The sequence below is a fragment of the Lissotriton vulgaris genome, chromosome 6, assembly GCF_964263255.1.
Source record: "Lissotriton vulgaris chromosome 6, aLisVul1.2, whole genome shotgun sequence".
Taxonomy (NCBI): domain Eukaryota; kingdom Metazoa; phylum Chordata; class Amphibia; order Caudata; family Salamandridae; genus Lissotriton; species Lissotriton vulgaris.
Genome location: NC_141694.1, coordinates 1,494,797,010 through 1,494,813,907, shown reverse-complemented (window position 1 = coordinate 1,494,813,907; position 16,898 = coordinate 1,494,797,010). Strand labels below are relative to the sequence as shown.

General features: G+C 50.6%; 1 protein-coding gene across 1 annotated transcript in view; it reads left to right on the top strand.

The window, feature by feature from the left end:
* Positions 1-15,735: 15,735 nt before the first annotated feature.
* Positions 15,736-16,898, top strand: part of RTN4 (reticulon 4) — a 232,057-nt gene continuing 230,894 nt past the window's right edge. The window contains exon 1 of the mRNA XM_086927651.1: positions 15,736-16,380. Coding sequence (XP_086783777.1) covers positions 15,882-16,380 — 499 coding nt within the window. The 5' untranslated portion in view covers positions 15,736-15,881. The remainder of the gene's footprint in view (positions 16,381-16,898) is intronic.

Sequence of the window (16,898 nt, the reverse complement as noted above, 5' to 3'; positions counted from 1 at the left end):
TTCTAGAAAGGCGGTCAGTTCCTTTTTGACGATATTCTCGACCAGTTTGGCAGGAAAAGGTAATCGAGTTATTAGTTGAAAGTTGTTTGGGTCACCGGGTTCTAAGTTAGTCTTATTTAATAGTGACAAAATAGACCCTACCTTCCAATCCTTCGGAAAAAAACCTGCTACGATAAGATTGTTGAATATGGCCTTGAGGTGTGTGGCTATCACCTCTGGGACCAAATGAATTGTTCTGGCTGGGCATGGGCCCTGTGGTGAACCTGATTTGATGTGCATCAGTATCCTATGCGTTTGATCAGCCGCCAGAGGCCCAAAATGGGATAAAGCACTTGTGTTGTGTGTGCCCTTCGGTGATCTAATATTTAAATCCACTGTTTGGTTAATATTTAAAAAGGAATCATAGACAGACTTAACTTTATCCTGAAAATGGAGTGCTAGTTTGTTGCCGAATTGTCGATTAATATTTGGGTTCTTAGGGTCTGGAAGTTTTAACTGTTGCAAATAGTTCCTTGGAGGAGTTCATTGCTCTTTCTATTTTTGCCACACAATAGTTCTTTTTCACCATTAAAATAATCTTTTTTTTTTTTGGTAAACCTTTATTGGTACTTAAATCAGTTACAATCAAAAGCATTTCAGACCACCATGGTCGGCCATCAAGACAGAAGCGGTTAAAACAAAACAATTAGTCCATTGCAGTACAAGGATCCGCTCCTCAAATACTCGGTTGTAACACAGGAGAGCATTATTACCATAAAGGTAACAGGATTAAAGAAGGTTCCTTTTTAGTTTAAAATAGAAAGAACAGGATCTGTAGCATTACACTTAAGACATAACAAATCAAGGGATATTCGATAGGCAGGATATTTACAGTCAGGAATACTGTAGGTAAGGTGTTTGCGTTCCAATGCATAACCAGGATAATCAATAAGCAATGCAATTCTCCCACCAAAACAGTTCCAGGCCGCAGTAAGCAAAGCATTTAAAAATCCACCCTCATTGTCTGAAATAAGAAGAACATGCGGAGAATTATCTCCACGCAGATCCCAAGAAAAGGAAGAGAGAAGAGGAAAGGGAAGACAAGCCAAGAGCAACAAAAATAAAGAAGGCCATAGAAACGAAAAAGAAAGGAAGAAAAACAACAGCACCCCTCCCCCATCCCCCCACCCTGCACCCCTGCATATGGCTACGGCCTACCCCCCTAGCAGCGTGCCTGTCGCCCGGTATATGAACCCGAAATATAGAAGAGAGAATAAGAGAAAAGAGAGAGAGACTATAACGTACACTAAGGTAAAGAAAGAAAGAGGGGAAAGGAAAGAAGTTAACTAGTACCCCACGGTAGGAGAAAGAAAATATGTGGAGGGTTCCCATTGCGGGTTCCCCGATCCCCCCCCCCCCCCCCCCACCGCCACACAGCATTTCAACTACTACGGAAGTAGAGCCATAACATCGGGAGCACCCACGTAAACAGGATAGTAGTAGTCGCTCAGCATTCTCAAACCACACGGTGAAGATGTAAATCTCCCCATACAGCAACAATGGCGCCCTGAGCGCCCTGGACTCCCACAGACCCAGCAGACTCGAATCACAAATTACACCGTTCATGTAATGCAGGGTCGGGCTAGAAAAGTTCCAACTGGAGCACGCAAGCCATTCCGGGAGAAACCAGAGTCATTGCGATGTCCCATGGCGCGGTTCGCTCAACAGCCGTCCATCTTCACACACGGAGCCAGTTATCCTTTCGTCGATCCCCACAGAACTGCCAGGGAGTCTCTTAAAAAGTATAGTCGCCTCTCAGCCACCGTAGAGTCACCTCCACCCCCGGCCGCGGCTCCTTCACAGGGAACTGTAGCATGTGCCCCACAAAGAGTGACTTACAGAACTGGTGCCGGCTTCGGGTTGGTCATCCGGTCCAAAGGCAACCGGGAATATCCTCACGCCACATCCAGAATGTGACCCTTCGGCACACATGGGGTATTCAGTCACTACCCCCCGGTCTTTAATCCACACAGCCATCGCCATGACCAGTTAGTACCCATCGAGGCGCCACTTCCATAGGAATCACCACCTGGGCGCAGCTCAAACAAGCTTCGAAGTCGCCGGCCCCTGCCAGATAGAGGAGCGTAGTTCACCAGAGCCCCAACATTAATGCACCGCACGAATGCCATCCTCACTCACCACTGAAAGGCACATATTGGCCCCCCTAGCCCAAGAAATACCACAGCAGCGTTTTACCTCCACCGGCTCCGGTGAACTGGAGCGTAGGTTACAGACTAATGTACACAGATCAAACACTGTACCGCCAGGGAAACAAAGAGCAATTTCCAGTGTCCCGTTGCCGATAAGATGTGCTCGGGGGGGGTGGGGGGGCGGACGGTATAGAGGGACGGTCCATTACATAGGTAGCAGGGTTCCAGTGGTCACGCGCTGGGAGTAAGCTGTCGGGGGGCAGGCTGACCTCCATGACGGGCAGCCGGCGTCTTCCGGGTCCGTGTGGCCGCTGTTGTTCAACTGGCGGCCAGAAGCAGTGCAGCATGAGGTCCTGGCTGCTGGCATCGGGCAGGCCGCACCGTGCAAAGGACCACATCTCCGTCTCCGGAGCTCGGAATTTCCCCAAAGTCAGGCGCCTCGTCTCAGTGCCCCCTCCGACACACAAAAGCTCAAAAGTCTGCGCGGGACAGGCGGCCAGTTCGGGCGGTGAGGGAAGCAGGTCGGCGGAGCCGGGACCCCGAGCGGCCATCTTGGTCGCCGGTCCGGCTCCGCCTAAAATAATCTTTATTATAAGTCTGCAAGTTGGTTAAATATATCTCTTTATCTACTGATTTGTGCCGAGAACTCTATTTACGTTCTTATCTCCTACATTTCTGTTTTTTCTGTCTAAGATCGTCGTTAAACCAGGGTTCAGAAGGATTAGTCGCATGGCTATGAGATTTGTTTGCTGGAGCTAACTAGATTAGCGACAAGTCCAGCCATTGATGGTAATTACAAACGGCTGTGTCCAAATCAGGGGAGACCAATGGAGTTGATTGGATAAGGGAGGCATTGTGCTGACCAGCATCAATAGCACTCCATGGGCACAGAGGAATACTCCCCATTTGTGGGTGGATTGTTTCTACCTCGGGTAGTCCATTTATCTCAAATAGGATTGCCTTGTGGCCCCTCCTGATTCTGAAACTGACCAAAGCAGTCACCACGCAGTCTCTTCTCTCTGTCTTATGATGTCTGCCCTGCCACCATTTACTTCGGACCGTCACCCTCACACCTCCTCACCGTCACACACCCTCCCACCCTCTCATCTCCTCACTCAACCTCACCCCCTCACCCTCACACCCCCTCACCCTCACTCACCCTCACACACCCTCTCACCCCCTCTCACCCTGACACCCCCTCACACCCCCACCCTCACACCCAATCACCCTCACACACCCTCACCACCCTCTCACCCCACACCCTCACCCTCCCACCCCCTCACCCTCACACACCTCCTCACCCTCACACCCCTCACCCACACACACCCTCACTCACCCTCACCCTCTCACACCTCCTGACCCTCACACCCCTCACCCTCACACACCCCCACACACCCTCACCCACCCTCTCACACCCTTTCACCCTCATACACCCTCACCCTCACACCCCCTCACACACCCCCTCACCCACCCTCACACCCTCACACCCCTCACCCTCACACCCCCTCACTGTCACACCCCCCCTCACCCTCACACACCCCCTCACACACCCTCACCCACCCGCACCCTCAAACACCCTCTCACCCTCACACACCCTCTCACCAGACCGCCCAGGATATAGCGGCATGGATTAGCAAATTTAGCGGCACAAAAATGGAAATTTAGAGGCACAAATATGGAAATTTTATGGCAATTTTGCGGCATTTTATTTTGCCATTTTTCCTACACCAAACACAGATATCTTAGTTTATTTAACAACATGAAGCTGTGTGTGTATACTAATGTAAGCATTCCTCCATAGAAACACTATTGATTGTAGGTTTAAGTAATTCACATGCTTAAAGATAACAGCCCACTTGTGAACCTGTGGCTATGTTTAATTTGCTTGCCACCTCTTTTGATTTAAACTTAGGCCACATGATGACATCACTCTGCACAACCTGTTATGTCTTGGCAGCATGCATCTGTCAATCAATTGCTTGTTCTCTCTATTAGTCATGCATGCATTCTCTCAATAACCTCTGCACATGAGCTTTTCGTTAACCATGAACTTTATCTTTTTTTGAACGATGCATGTAGCAGTAGTTTGTCTGTTCCCTCAGCTTTACTATGAGGAAAGTGTCTGTCGGGATCTCGCAGGAGAAGCCTTGTAGAACAAAATCTCAGTCTCAGTGCTGGTACACTCAACAAGGGTCAGGATGGCATGTTTATCATATCCATTGAGGTACGTTCTGGATATTTGTAAAAAAAAAAAATAAGCTAACTTTCCTTTCTCATGTGCTGTCACAGGCGTTATGTACACCATTTTATATCGAAATGTTATGTTTCTAAATAAGTAGAAAGTCTGCACTACATCTGCCTTGATCTTCTTCTTCCCTGGATATTTAGTAATCGGACTCAGTTTTTTCTATTTGGTATGATTTTTTCCTTGCGGAATGTGGCTGGTCAGGAGTGATTTGGGCAAATTTAGGCCCAGATTTGCACCTAAAACAAACCCCACACAAAATAGGCTTCCCCAAAAATTAACAGCAAAATGTATTCGCCATTAGAAAATCAAAATCCTCTGGTCATACTTCCCGGAACTTCCAAATTTGCTTTTCAGCAAAACACTAATAAGGTAGATTTTTTTCCCTAGCCCACTTGTTGCCTCTTTCTTTTAAAGGTTTTGGATTGTGCATTTCTCTGTGATTCAAAGGCTAACGTCAAATACATGCGCATTTCTACTGATCATTGGAATTCTAACAAACCGGACTCATGTAAAGAGCAGGCCTGTGACTGATTGATTGAAATGCGATTCCCATGTAGATTTTCCCCTTTGGAATGTCGGCTGCACATGTTGTATGACCCTCGGCTCCAGGGGAGAGGGCGGCGCCTCGCCCCAGTCACCGGGAGGGTCTCCAGCGGGGAGCCAGAGGCGGGAGGGGCACTTCAAAGCCCGTCACAGTGAGCTGCTAATGCCCCATTAAGCCCGGAAAGTGTTTCTTTAGTGCTTCTGTGTCCTTCCCGCCCGCCCCAATAAACAACGTAAGTTGCCCCAGACCCCCCAGGATATAGCGGCTTTTGTCAAAATGCCGCGATTTCTACAAAAGTGCCGATTTCGCGGGCACTTTTGCAAAAATCGCAGCATTTTTACAAAAGAAATCGCAATATCCTGGAGGGTCTGTCTCACCCTCACCCTCTCGCACACCCTCACCCTCACCACTCTACCGCCCTCAACTCTACCGCCCTCACTCTACCGCCATCACCCCCTTACTCTACCACTCTACTGCCCTCACTCTACTGCCCTCACTCTACCACTCTACCGCCCTAACTCTACCACTCTACAGCCCTCACTCTACCACTCTCACTCTACTGCCCTCACTCTACCACTCTACCGCCCTCACTCTACCACTCTACCGCCCTCACTCTACCACTCTACCGCCCTCACTCTACCACTCTATCACCCTCACTCTACGCCCACACTCTACCACTCTACTGCCCTCTCTACCACACTACCGCTCTCAATCTACCACCCTCACTCCACCACTATAAAACCCTCACTCTACCGCTCAACCACCCTCACTCTACTGCCCTCACTCTACCACTCTACCGCCCTCACTCTACCGCCCTCACTCTGCCAAACTACTGTCCTCACTCTACCACTATACCGCCCTCACTCTACTGCCCTCACTCTACCACTCTACCGCCCTCACTCTACCAGCCTCACTCTACCACTCTACCGCCCTCACTCTACCACTCTACCGCCCTCACTCTACCGCCCTCACTCTACCGCCCTTACTCTACTATCCTCACTCTACCACTCTACCGCCCTCTCTCTACCGACCTCACTTTAACACTCTATCACCCTCACTCTACCACTCTACCGCCCTCACTCAACAGCCCTCACCATATCACTCTACTGCCCTCACTCTACCACTCGACCGCCCTCACACTACCACTCTACCGCCCTCACTCTACCGCCCTCACTCTACCACTCTACTGCCCTCACTCTACCGCCCATACTCCACCACTCTACCGCCCTCACTCTACCACTCTACTGCCCTCACTCTACCGCCCATACTCTACCACTCTACCGCCCTCACTCTGCCACCCTCACTCTACCACATTACCGCCCTCACTCTACTACTCTACCGCCCTCACTCTACCACTCTACCACCCTCACTCTAACACTCTATCGCCCTCACTCTACCACTCTACCGCCCTCACTCTACCACCCTTAATCTACCAGTCTACCGCTCTCACTCTACCACTCTACAGCCCTCACTCTACCACTCTACTGCCCTCACTCTACCACTCTACTGCCCTCACTCTACCACTCAACCACCCTCACTCTACTGCCCTCACTCTACCACTATACCGCCCTCACTCTGCCAAACTACTGCCCTCACTCTACCACTATACCGCCCTCACTCTACTGCCCTCACTCTACTGCCCTCACTCTACCACTCTACCGCCCTCACTCTACCAACCTCACTCTACCACTCTACTGCCCTCACTCTACCACTCTACCGCCCTCACTCTACCGCCCTCACTCTACTATCCTCACTCTACCACTCTACCGCCCTCTCTCTACCGACCTCACTCTAACACTCTATCACCCTCACTCTACCACTCTACCGCCCTCACTCAACAGCCCTCACCATATCACTCTACTGCCCTCACTCTACCACTCGACCGCCCTCACACCACCACTCTACCGCCCTCACTCTACCGTCCTCACTCTACCGCCCTCACTCTACCACTCTACTGCCCTCACTCTACCGCCCATACTCTACCACTCTACCGCCCTCACTCTACCACTCTACTGCCCTCACTTTACCGCCCATACTCTACCACTCTACTGCCCTCACTCTGCCACCCTCACTCTACCACTTTACCGCCCTCACTCTACCACTCTACCGCCCTCACTCTACCACTCTACCACCCTCACTCTAACACTCTATCGCCCTCACTCTACCACCCTTAATCTACCAGTCTACCGCTCTCACTCTACCACTCTACAGCCCTCACTCTACCACTCTACTGCCCTCACTCTACCACTCTACTGCCCTCACTCTACCACTCGACCGCCCTCACTCTACCGCTCTCACTCTACCACTCTACCGCCCTCACTCTACCACTCTACCGCCCTCACTCTACCACTCGACCGCCCTCACTCTACCGCTCTCACTCTACCACTCTACCGCCCTCACTCTACCGCCCTCACTCTGCCAATCTACTGCCCTCACTCTACCACTCTACCGCCCTCACTCTACCACTCTACCGCCCTCACTCTACCACTCTACCGCCCTCACTATGCCGCCCTCACTCTACCACTCTACCGGCCTCACTCTACAACCCTTACTCTACCACTCTACCGCCCTCATTCTACCACACTACTGCCTTCAATCTACCACTATACTGCCCTCACTATACCACTCCTCCCCATCACACTCCCACCCTCACTCTAATACTCTATCGCCCTCACTCTACCACTCTTCCGCCCTCACTCTACCACCCTCACTCTACCGCCCTCACTCTACCGCCCTCACTCTACCACTCTACCGCCCTCACTCTACCACTCTAACACCCTCACTCTACCACCCTCACTCTACCGCCCCCCTGCCCTCACTCTACCGCCCTCACTCTAGCACTTTACCGCCCTCACTCTAGCGCCCTCACTCAACCACTCTACCGCCCTCACTCTACTGCCCTCACTCTACCACTCTACTGCCCTCACTCTGCCGCCCTCACTCTACTACTCTACTGCCCTCACTCTACCGCCCTCACTTCACTGCCCTCACTCTACCAACCTCACTCTACAGCCCTCACTCTACCGCCTTCAACCCCTCTACCGCCCTCACTCACTCTATCGCTCTCACTCACTCTATCCCACTCACTCACAGTATCGCCCTCACTCACTCTATCTATCGCCCTCACTCACTCTATCTATCTATCGCCCTCACTCAATCTATCTATCGCCCTCCCTCACTCTATCTATCGCCCTCACTCACTCTATCTATCTTTCGCCCTCACTCAATCTATCTATCGCCCTCCCTCACTCTATCTATCGCCCTCCCTCACTCTATCTATCTATTGCCCTCCCTCACTCTATCTATCTATCGCCCTCCCTCACTCTATCTATCTATCTATCTATCTATCTATCTATCTATCTATCTATCTATCTATCTATCTATCTATCTATCTATCTATCTATCTATCTATCTATCTATCTATCTATCTATCTATCTATCTATCGCCCTCCCTCTATCTATCCATCGCCCTCCCTCTATCTATCTATCCCCCTCCCTCTATCTATCGCCCTCCCTCTATCCATCTATCGCCCTCCCTCTATCGCCCTCACTCTATCGCCGTCCCTCCCTCTATCTATCGCCCTCCCTCTCTTCCACCCACCTCCTTCTCTAACTCCCTGTTCTCTTCTCTTCTCCCATGCGGATTTGCTGCTCTCTTCCACCCTGCCTCCTTCTCTAACTCCCTGTTCTCTTCTCTTCTTCTGTGCTGATCTGCTGCTCTCTTCCAACCCACCTCCTTCTTTAACTCCCTGTTTTCTTCTCCTGCGCTAATCTGCCGTTCTCTTCCACCGCCTCTTTCTCTAACTCCCTGTCTCTTCTCCTGTGCTGATCTGCTGCTCTCTTCCACACACCTCCTTCTTTAACTCCATGTTCTCTTCTGCTGTGCTGTTATGCTGCTCTCTTCCACCCACCTCCTTCTCTAACTTCCTGTTCACTTCTCTTCTCCAGAGCTGATCTGCTGCTCTCTTTAACCCGCCTCCTTCTCTACCTCCCTGGTCTCTTCTCCCGTGCTGTTCTGCCGCTCTCTTCAACCCCACTGCCTTCTTTAACTCCCTGTTCTCTTCTCCTTTGCTAATCTGCTGCTCTCTTCCACCTACCTCCTTCTTTAACTCCCTGTTCTCTTCTGCTGTGCTGATCTGCTGCTCTCTTCCACCAACCTCCTTCTCTAACCCCCTGTTCTCTTCTTTTCTCCCTCTGCTGATCTGCTGCTCTCTGCCAACCTGTCTCCTTCTTGAACTCCCTGTTCTCTTCTGCTGATCTGCTGCTCTCTTCCACCCCACCTCCCTCTCTAACTCCCTGTTCTCTTCTCTTCTCTTGTGCTGATCTGCTGCTCTCTTCCACTCTGCCTCCTTCTCTAACTCCCTGTTCTCTTCTCTTCTCCTGTGCTGATCTTCTGCTCCCTTCCACCCCACCTCCTTCTTTAACTCCCCGTTTTTTTCTCCTGTGCTAATCTGCTGTTCTCTTCCACCCGCCTCTTTCTCTAACTCCCTGTTCTCTTCTCCTGTGCTGATCTGCTTTTCTCTTCCACCTTGCCTCATTCTCTAACTCCTTGTTGCCTTCTCCTGTGATGATGTTTTTGCTCTCTTCCATCCGCCTCCTTCTCGAACTCCCTTTTCTCTTCTCCTGTACTGATCTGCTGTTCTTCTCCATCTCCTCCTTCTGTAACTCCCGGTTCTCTTCTCCTATGCCGATCTGCTGTCCTCTTCCACCCACCTCCTTCTTTAACTCCCTGTTCTCGTCTCTCATGCTGATCTGCTGTTCTCTTCCACCCCACCTCCTTCTCTACCTCCCTGTTCTCTTCTCCTGTGCTGTTCTGCTGCTCTCTTGCACCCCACCTCCTTCTTTAACTCCCTGTTCTCTTCTGCTGTCCTAATGAGCTGCTCTCTTCGACCTCACCTCCTTCTCTAACTCCCTGTTCTCTTCTCCTGTGCTGATCTGCTGCTCTCTTCCACCGGCTCCTTCTCTAACTCGCTGTTCTCTTCTCTTCTCCTGTGCTGATCTGTTGCTCTCTTCCACCCCGCCTCCTTATTTAACTCCCTGTTAAATTCTGCTGATCTGCGGCTCTCTTCCACCTCACCTCCTTCTCTAACTCCCTGTTCTATTCTCTCATCCTGTGCTGATCTGCTACTCTCTTCCACCCCACCTCCTTCTTTACCTCCCCGTTCTCTTCTGCTGTGCTGATCTGTTCCTCTCTTCCACCCACCTCCTTCTCTAACTCCCTGTCTCTTCTCTTCTCTCATGCTGATTCGCTGCTCTCTTCCACCCTGCCTCCTTCTCTAACTCCCTGTTCTCTTCTCTTCTCCTGTGCTGATCTGCCTCTCTTCCACCCCACCTCCTTCTTTAACTCCCTGTTCTCTTTTGCTGTGCTGATCTGCTGCTCTCTTCCACCCGCCTCCTTCTTTAACTCCCTGTTCTCTTCTCCTGTGCTAATCTGCTGTTCTCTTCCACCTGTCCTCTTTCTCCAACGCCCTGTTCTCTTCTCCTGTGCAGATCTGCTGTTCTCTTCCACCCGCCTCCTTCTTTAACTCCATGTTCTCTTCTCCTCTGCTGCTCAGCTGCTCTCTTCTGCCCCGCCTCCTTCTTTAACTCCCTGTTCTCTTCTCCTGTGCTGATCTGCTGCTCTCTTCCACCCGCCGCCTTCTTTAACTCCCTGTTCTCTTTTGCTGTGCTGATCTGCTGCTCTCTTCCACCCACCTCCTTCTTTAATTCCCTGTTCTCTTTTCTTCTCCCGTACTGATCTTCTGCTCTCCTCCACCGCCTCATTCTCTAGCTCCCTGTTCTCCTGTGCTGATCTGCTGTTCTCTTCCACCCGCCTCCTTCTTTAACTCTCTGTTCTCTTCTCCTGTGCTGATCTGCTGCTCTCTTCCACCCTACCTCCTTCTTTAACTCCCTGTTCTCATCTCCTGTGCTGATCTGGTGTTCTCTTCCACCGCCTCCTCCTTTAACTCCCTGTTCTCTTCCACCCGCCTTTCTCTAACTCCCTGTTCACTTCCCCTGTGCCGATCTACTGTTCTCTTCCACCTGCCTCCTTCTTTAACTCCCTGTTCTCTTCTCCTGTGCTGATCTGCTGCTCTCTTCCACCCCGCCTCCTTCTTTAACTCCCTGTTCTTTTCTCCCGTGCTGATCTGCTGCTCTCTTCCATCCCGCCTCCTTCTTTAACTTCCTTTTCTTTTCTCTCTTGCTGATCTGCTGTTCTCTTCTACCCGCTTCCTTCTTTAACTCCCTGTTCGCTTCTCCTGTGCTGATCTGCTGCTCTCTTCCACCATACCTCCTTCTTTAACTCCCTGTTCTCTTCTCTTCTCCTGTGCTGATCTGCTGCTCTCTTCCACCCGCCTCCTTCTTTAACTCCCTGTTCTGTTCTCCCATGCTGATCTGCTGCTCTCTTCCACCCCTTCCCCAACTCCCTGTTCTCTTCTTCCGTGCTGATCTACTGTTCCCTTCCACCCCCTCCATCTCTAACTCCCTGTTCTCTTCTCCTGTGCTGATCTGCTGCTCTCTTCCACCCGCCTCCTTCTTTAACTCCCTGTTCTCTTCTGATGTGATGATCTGCTGCTCTCTTCCACATACATCCTTCTCTAACCGCACACATACAACCACACCCCACACACAAACACACAAATCACCCCACACACACAACCACACACATCTATATATCGCCCTCACAACCACAACACACACACACAAAACCACACACACATCTATTGCCCTCACTCTATCTATCTATCGCCTTCACTCTATCTGTCACCCTCACTCTATCTATCTATCGCCCTCTATCTATCTATTGCCCTCACTCTATCTATCTATTGCCCTCACTCTATCTATCTATTGCCCTCACTCTATCTATCTATTGCCCTCACTCTATCTATCTATCGCCCTCACTCTATCTATCTTTCACCCTCGCTCTATCCATCTTTCACCCTCACTCTATCCATCTTTCGCCCTCCCTCTAGTTATCTATCGCCCTCACTCTATCTATCTATCGCACCACCACAGCATCACTCAGGGGCACCGCAGCATCACTCAGGGGCACCGCAGCATCACTCAGGGGCACCACAGCATCACTATGAGCTACCACAGCATCACTGAACGCCACATCATCACTCGTCGCCACCACAACATCACTCAGCGCCACCACAGTATCAATCTGTGCAACCATTCAACAACAACTGGTTCAAATATGTTCTCCCAATGTTTCAAGCTTTATTACAAATGTCACAAAAAGATGTTAATATTTCACTTCTGTTCTTGGATTTTCGTCACAATAAAATACACTGAACATAATCTTCACAAAAGGTATTTACAAAAGTTTAAGCATTTGCCATTATAAATTACAATAACTTTTATTTAAGTATTAATTATTTAAAAAAAAGCCATTGTTATTTGTAATATCAATACGTCTAAGTCATGTAAATACAACACATATTACAGTACAAATAGGAGGTACACCGCGACATGTCCTAGCTTACATAACACTACAACAGAAGCTGGACTCGAGGGATTTGACCATGGAGAAGATGTTCCGCCTGTGTTGGAATAGATCCCAGCGCCGAGCAAGGGTACGTCACCCTTACGCGCTGGAAATCCCTATAGGGATGGTGACGGCGTGGCCGCATGGAGGGGACTGGTCACAGTTGCAGGTTTGGGAGGACGCAGGACTGCATGTGTTAGGAAATTTGTGTGAAGACGGGACGCTCCTGCCTTACCAAACGCTCCAGGAAAGGTTCGACCTCCCGAGAGGTAGCTTTTTATTACATGCTGCGGTCACCAGAGCCATACAATCGCACTGGAGGGAGGGGGTTACTGGAACCCACGGCAACCATGGCCTGCCAATATGCTATGATGGCGGCGGGCACCTACAAGGCGGTCACATGTCTCTATGCTAGAATGCTCTGAGAAAACCTGCCGCCGTTGACGGGGCTAAAAACCAAGTGGGAAGTTGAGTTAGGAAAGGAGATCCCTGAGACGGCTTGGGCGCAGATAGTGCAAAGAGCCCGTAAGAGCACTAGGAATGCGCGCTTCCAGTTGGTTCACTATTTAATACTCCACAGAGCGTATCTGACCCCAGGGAAAATTCGTAAGTATTTTGGCATTGAAGAGGCGGCGTACCCCAGGTGTACCAGGGAGGGGGTAGAACTGGACCACATGTTGTGGACTTGTCCACTGCTGGGGGATTATTGGAAGGAGATAGGAGACGTATTGAATGAGGTGACGAGCAGAAAGCTACAGTTTGACATGGCTATCAGTATATTGCACTGGTTCCCGCATACCACCAAAAATAAGACTACCAGCAAATTCATTGACATGGGTCTTATCTTAGCTAAGCGCGAAATCACCAGACATTGGAAGGCAAGGACTGGTCCTTCGTTCAGACGTTGGATGAATGAATTCCTGAAGTAGGCTGCCAGCAAATGCTCCCTTAGATATCAGATGGCGCATAGGAGACAAGATGACAAAGCGCTGGGCACAGCGATGGCGTGGGAGGGGTTAGTACAAGCCCTACGAGACCTGGAGACGCCTGATGAAGGGGGAGAGCAGGATAGTGAAGGGAAGTCCCACCAACGCAACCAGGACACATCGCAATCTTAAACACTCAACGCTCCTGACACATAGCTCTAGATGACTGACCGAGACGACACGCTGAGGTGGTGGGACATGGGGGAGGGAGGGAGGGGGGTGGGGAGGCCCAGATAAGAGCACCAAGGAATGAAGAACTGAGTAACACAACCCTTAGTGGACACTTCAGAAGGAACTGTCAGGCTGTAGCACACAATAGCACAAGACAGACGAGGGACCCTCCAGGTTGATAGCATGGAGGACGCTCCACTTGACGTTGAAGGGGGTTCCTTATGGGCGTAGTCCCCGCCTTAGAGTCCACGCGCCATCAGGGGGAGCAGAGGGGAGACATAGATTAATAGGTTGGACTGAGGCGCTCCCAGTTGTTCATGATCGTATCATGTCGTTGCTCTAGGGGTGGGGATGTTGGGGGGGTGGGGGAGTTGAGCTTATATGGTAGGGGTTGTTCAGAAAAAGAAAAGCGGACTCATGATTTCCTACTGGACGGCTGCGATTGTATATTGCTATAAGTTTTACCATTCCTCATAGTTACCGCCGCCCAACCTCCGAGATGTGGGCACATAGGCTATGTGATGAGATCCTGGGAGAGGAGTGCGGTACTGCCGCCAAATTTGGAATTGTAAAATGTGGAACATGCAACGTTTCTACTTTCTGCAATAAAAATATATTTAAAAAAAATATTGCAGTACAAATGATATAGGTGTCACATTTGCGAAAGTTATAACTATTGGCATTGTAAATGACAAAGCTATTAATTTATCTAATTTCAAAACCAAAACACATACATAAAACATTTGTCATTTACAATACCGATAGCTCAAACTTTCCTAAAGCAAGACCTATTGCTGTGAATGCTTGTTTCTCTTGACATTTATTTACCCCCACTTTACTCCGACTGCGCTGATAGTCGCGCCGGGACTCTCCTCCGAGTAGCTACGTGTGTTATAAATCACATAACATATATATATTGTAATATCAATCATTAATTGTCCACATGAACCACTGTTTTTTGTTTAGCCTTTTCGGTGCTCATGACGAGCTGAGCTCGTCATGAGCCACGGCGCTCCGGTGCGCATGACGAGCTCAGCTCGTCATAGCCCGTGGAACGGTCAGGTGCGCAGAAAATTCCCCTGCTGTGCTGAGCGTTCCACGGGAGCCAATGCACCTGTGACGAGCTGAGCTTGTCATGAGCACAGGAGCGCCGTAGCTCATGACGAGCTGAGCTCGTAATGAGCATGGGAGAGCTGTGCGCGCCCCCCTCCCCCCCAGCACAGCGGGGGAATATCCCCCGCAGTGAAGGGGTTAATTGTAGCTATCCTGGTTCCATGTGAGTAGGGTGTCCCTTGTGTTTTCTTACATGCTATAGGAGTTAAAGCAGGAAAAGAATGCATAATACTTGCCTCCATGTCTAATAAAATCCAGACTTCCCTTCACTAATGCTAGGGAAATCTTCATTTGCATATGGCTGTTTAATCTGAAGGGGCATGACAGGCAAAAAACGATGGGTTGGAATGCTACCCAAGCCCTGCCAGTGGTTACACTTATTTCAAGCATCCTCCCATCACCTGATGTGTGATGTAACACTTTGTAATATTCTCAACTATTGATGTTAATTATTTAATTTTTAACGTTAACTTTGGCTCTTACTTTAAACTGCGTGTAATAAAACTCAATTATTGTATTTTGAATGTTAACTTTGCCTCAATGTATAATGCGTGTAATAAACTACGGCCTTTTGAATACTAACGGATCTGTGTATTTACAATTATACATTCTTAGATGAGTAGTTCGTTACTTTGGTTCATATTTAACACCGTTTACACCCATTTAACTTCCCATAAGTTTAAATGACCTCAATTTATATTTGACAGCGTTATGCTGGTGTGTTCATCCATTATCACGCTACATCCACGACTAAGTCCCTAGCAGGTAAGTAACATAGCCCCTGGCCTCAATATGGCTGACTATTGTTGTGTGAATCTTCTCTGAAACGACGACGAATAAGTAGAAGTCTACTAGGAGGGAATGGGGAAGTGGCCAGGTTTGTTCAGCCCGTTTCTTGAAGTCTCCCCTAGTACGGTCACCCGGGCCCTGGAGTGGAGCAGCGGAGGGGCGGGCCCTGCCTGCGGGGAGGCGCTGCGGACGCCGTGGTTTTGTTTGAGTCACCGGGGCGTGATTGCTCTCCCTCCTCCCTAGTGTCTCTCTCCCTCCCTTTTCGCACTGTGAGCCGGTCGTGCACGGCACCACTCCCCCACCGGCCCCGGCAGCAGAAGCAGGCTCCAGTCACCCGCCCGGCCTCAGAGTCCCTCCAACCGCCGCCTCGGCCATGGAAGAGCAGCCCCCCACGCAGTCCCCGTTCATCTCCTCCAGCGGCGGCTTCCTCGACACCGGGGAGCGGGCCCAACCGCCGCCGCCTGTGCACCGGGAGCCACAGGATGAGGAGGAAGAGGACGATGACCCGGCCGAGAGAAGGCCCTGGGAGGAGGATGACTTCGGGGACAACGAGGTGCTGGACCTAACGGGCGGGGCCGGCGACTTCAAGTACCCGCCATTCACCGTTCACTTTTCCGGGGCTGAAGTGCCGCCTCGAGCGCCGGCTTTCGAGGAGGAGAAGAAGCCAGCTCGGGAAGAAGAGATGAAACGGAAGCCGTCTTGGGAGGAAGAAGCCCCGGAAAGGCCGCAGCCTTCGGCCCCATCTGAGGAGGAGGAAGTGCCGCCCGACCGCAGACCCACCGCCCCGGTCATCACTCCCTTGGCCCCACTGGCGCCTCCCTCGCCCCACCAGGAGGAGCCGGCCCGGCGGAGGGGCCCCTCCGGCTCTGTAGGTAGGTGCAGCTATTGTTACTGCGCGGCACGCTGCGCATCACTCCGTGGACTTGGGCTGTCTGTGAAGTTTCTGTCCGCCTCCTCCCTGCGCGGTAGGCGTAGCCCTGGATGCACCCTGTGCCATCTCCCTGGGGCAGGCGACTCCCCTCTGGGTGCGGCAGAGCCGCCTTGTTGTGCACCCAGCATGTATAATCTATCGTGTTGATGCGCCTACATGGGGTAGATAAATCTAGACTTGGACGTATTTTGTTTTAAATTCGAGTAGTACAATGAAATATGTGCGAATTTCACCACGGGCATATTAAAAGCGACACAGATCAGGGACAGTTGATGGACCCACGTTACAATGCACGTTCGCCAGAATTGTGCGGTCGTACTACAAAACACTGTTTTGTTATTTGTGGTCGTTTTATTGAATTAAACCAAGGCTACAACTCCCAGAATGCACTAACTCATCAAGTTGATATAGGACTGGCTACAAATCGTCCAAGGAGATGACTAGTGACCCCTGTTTTGC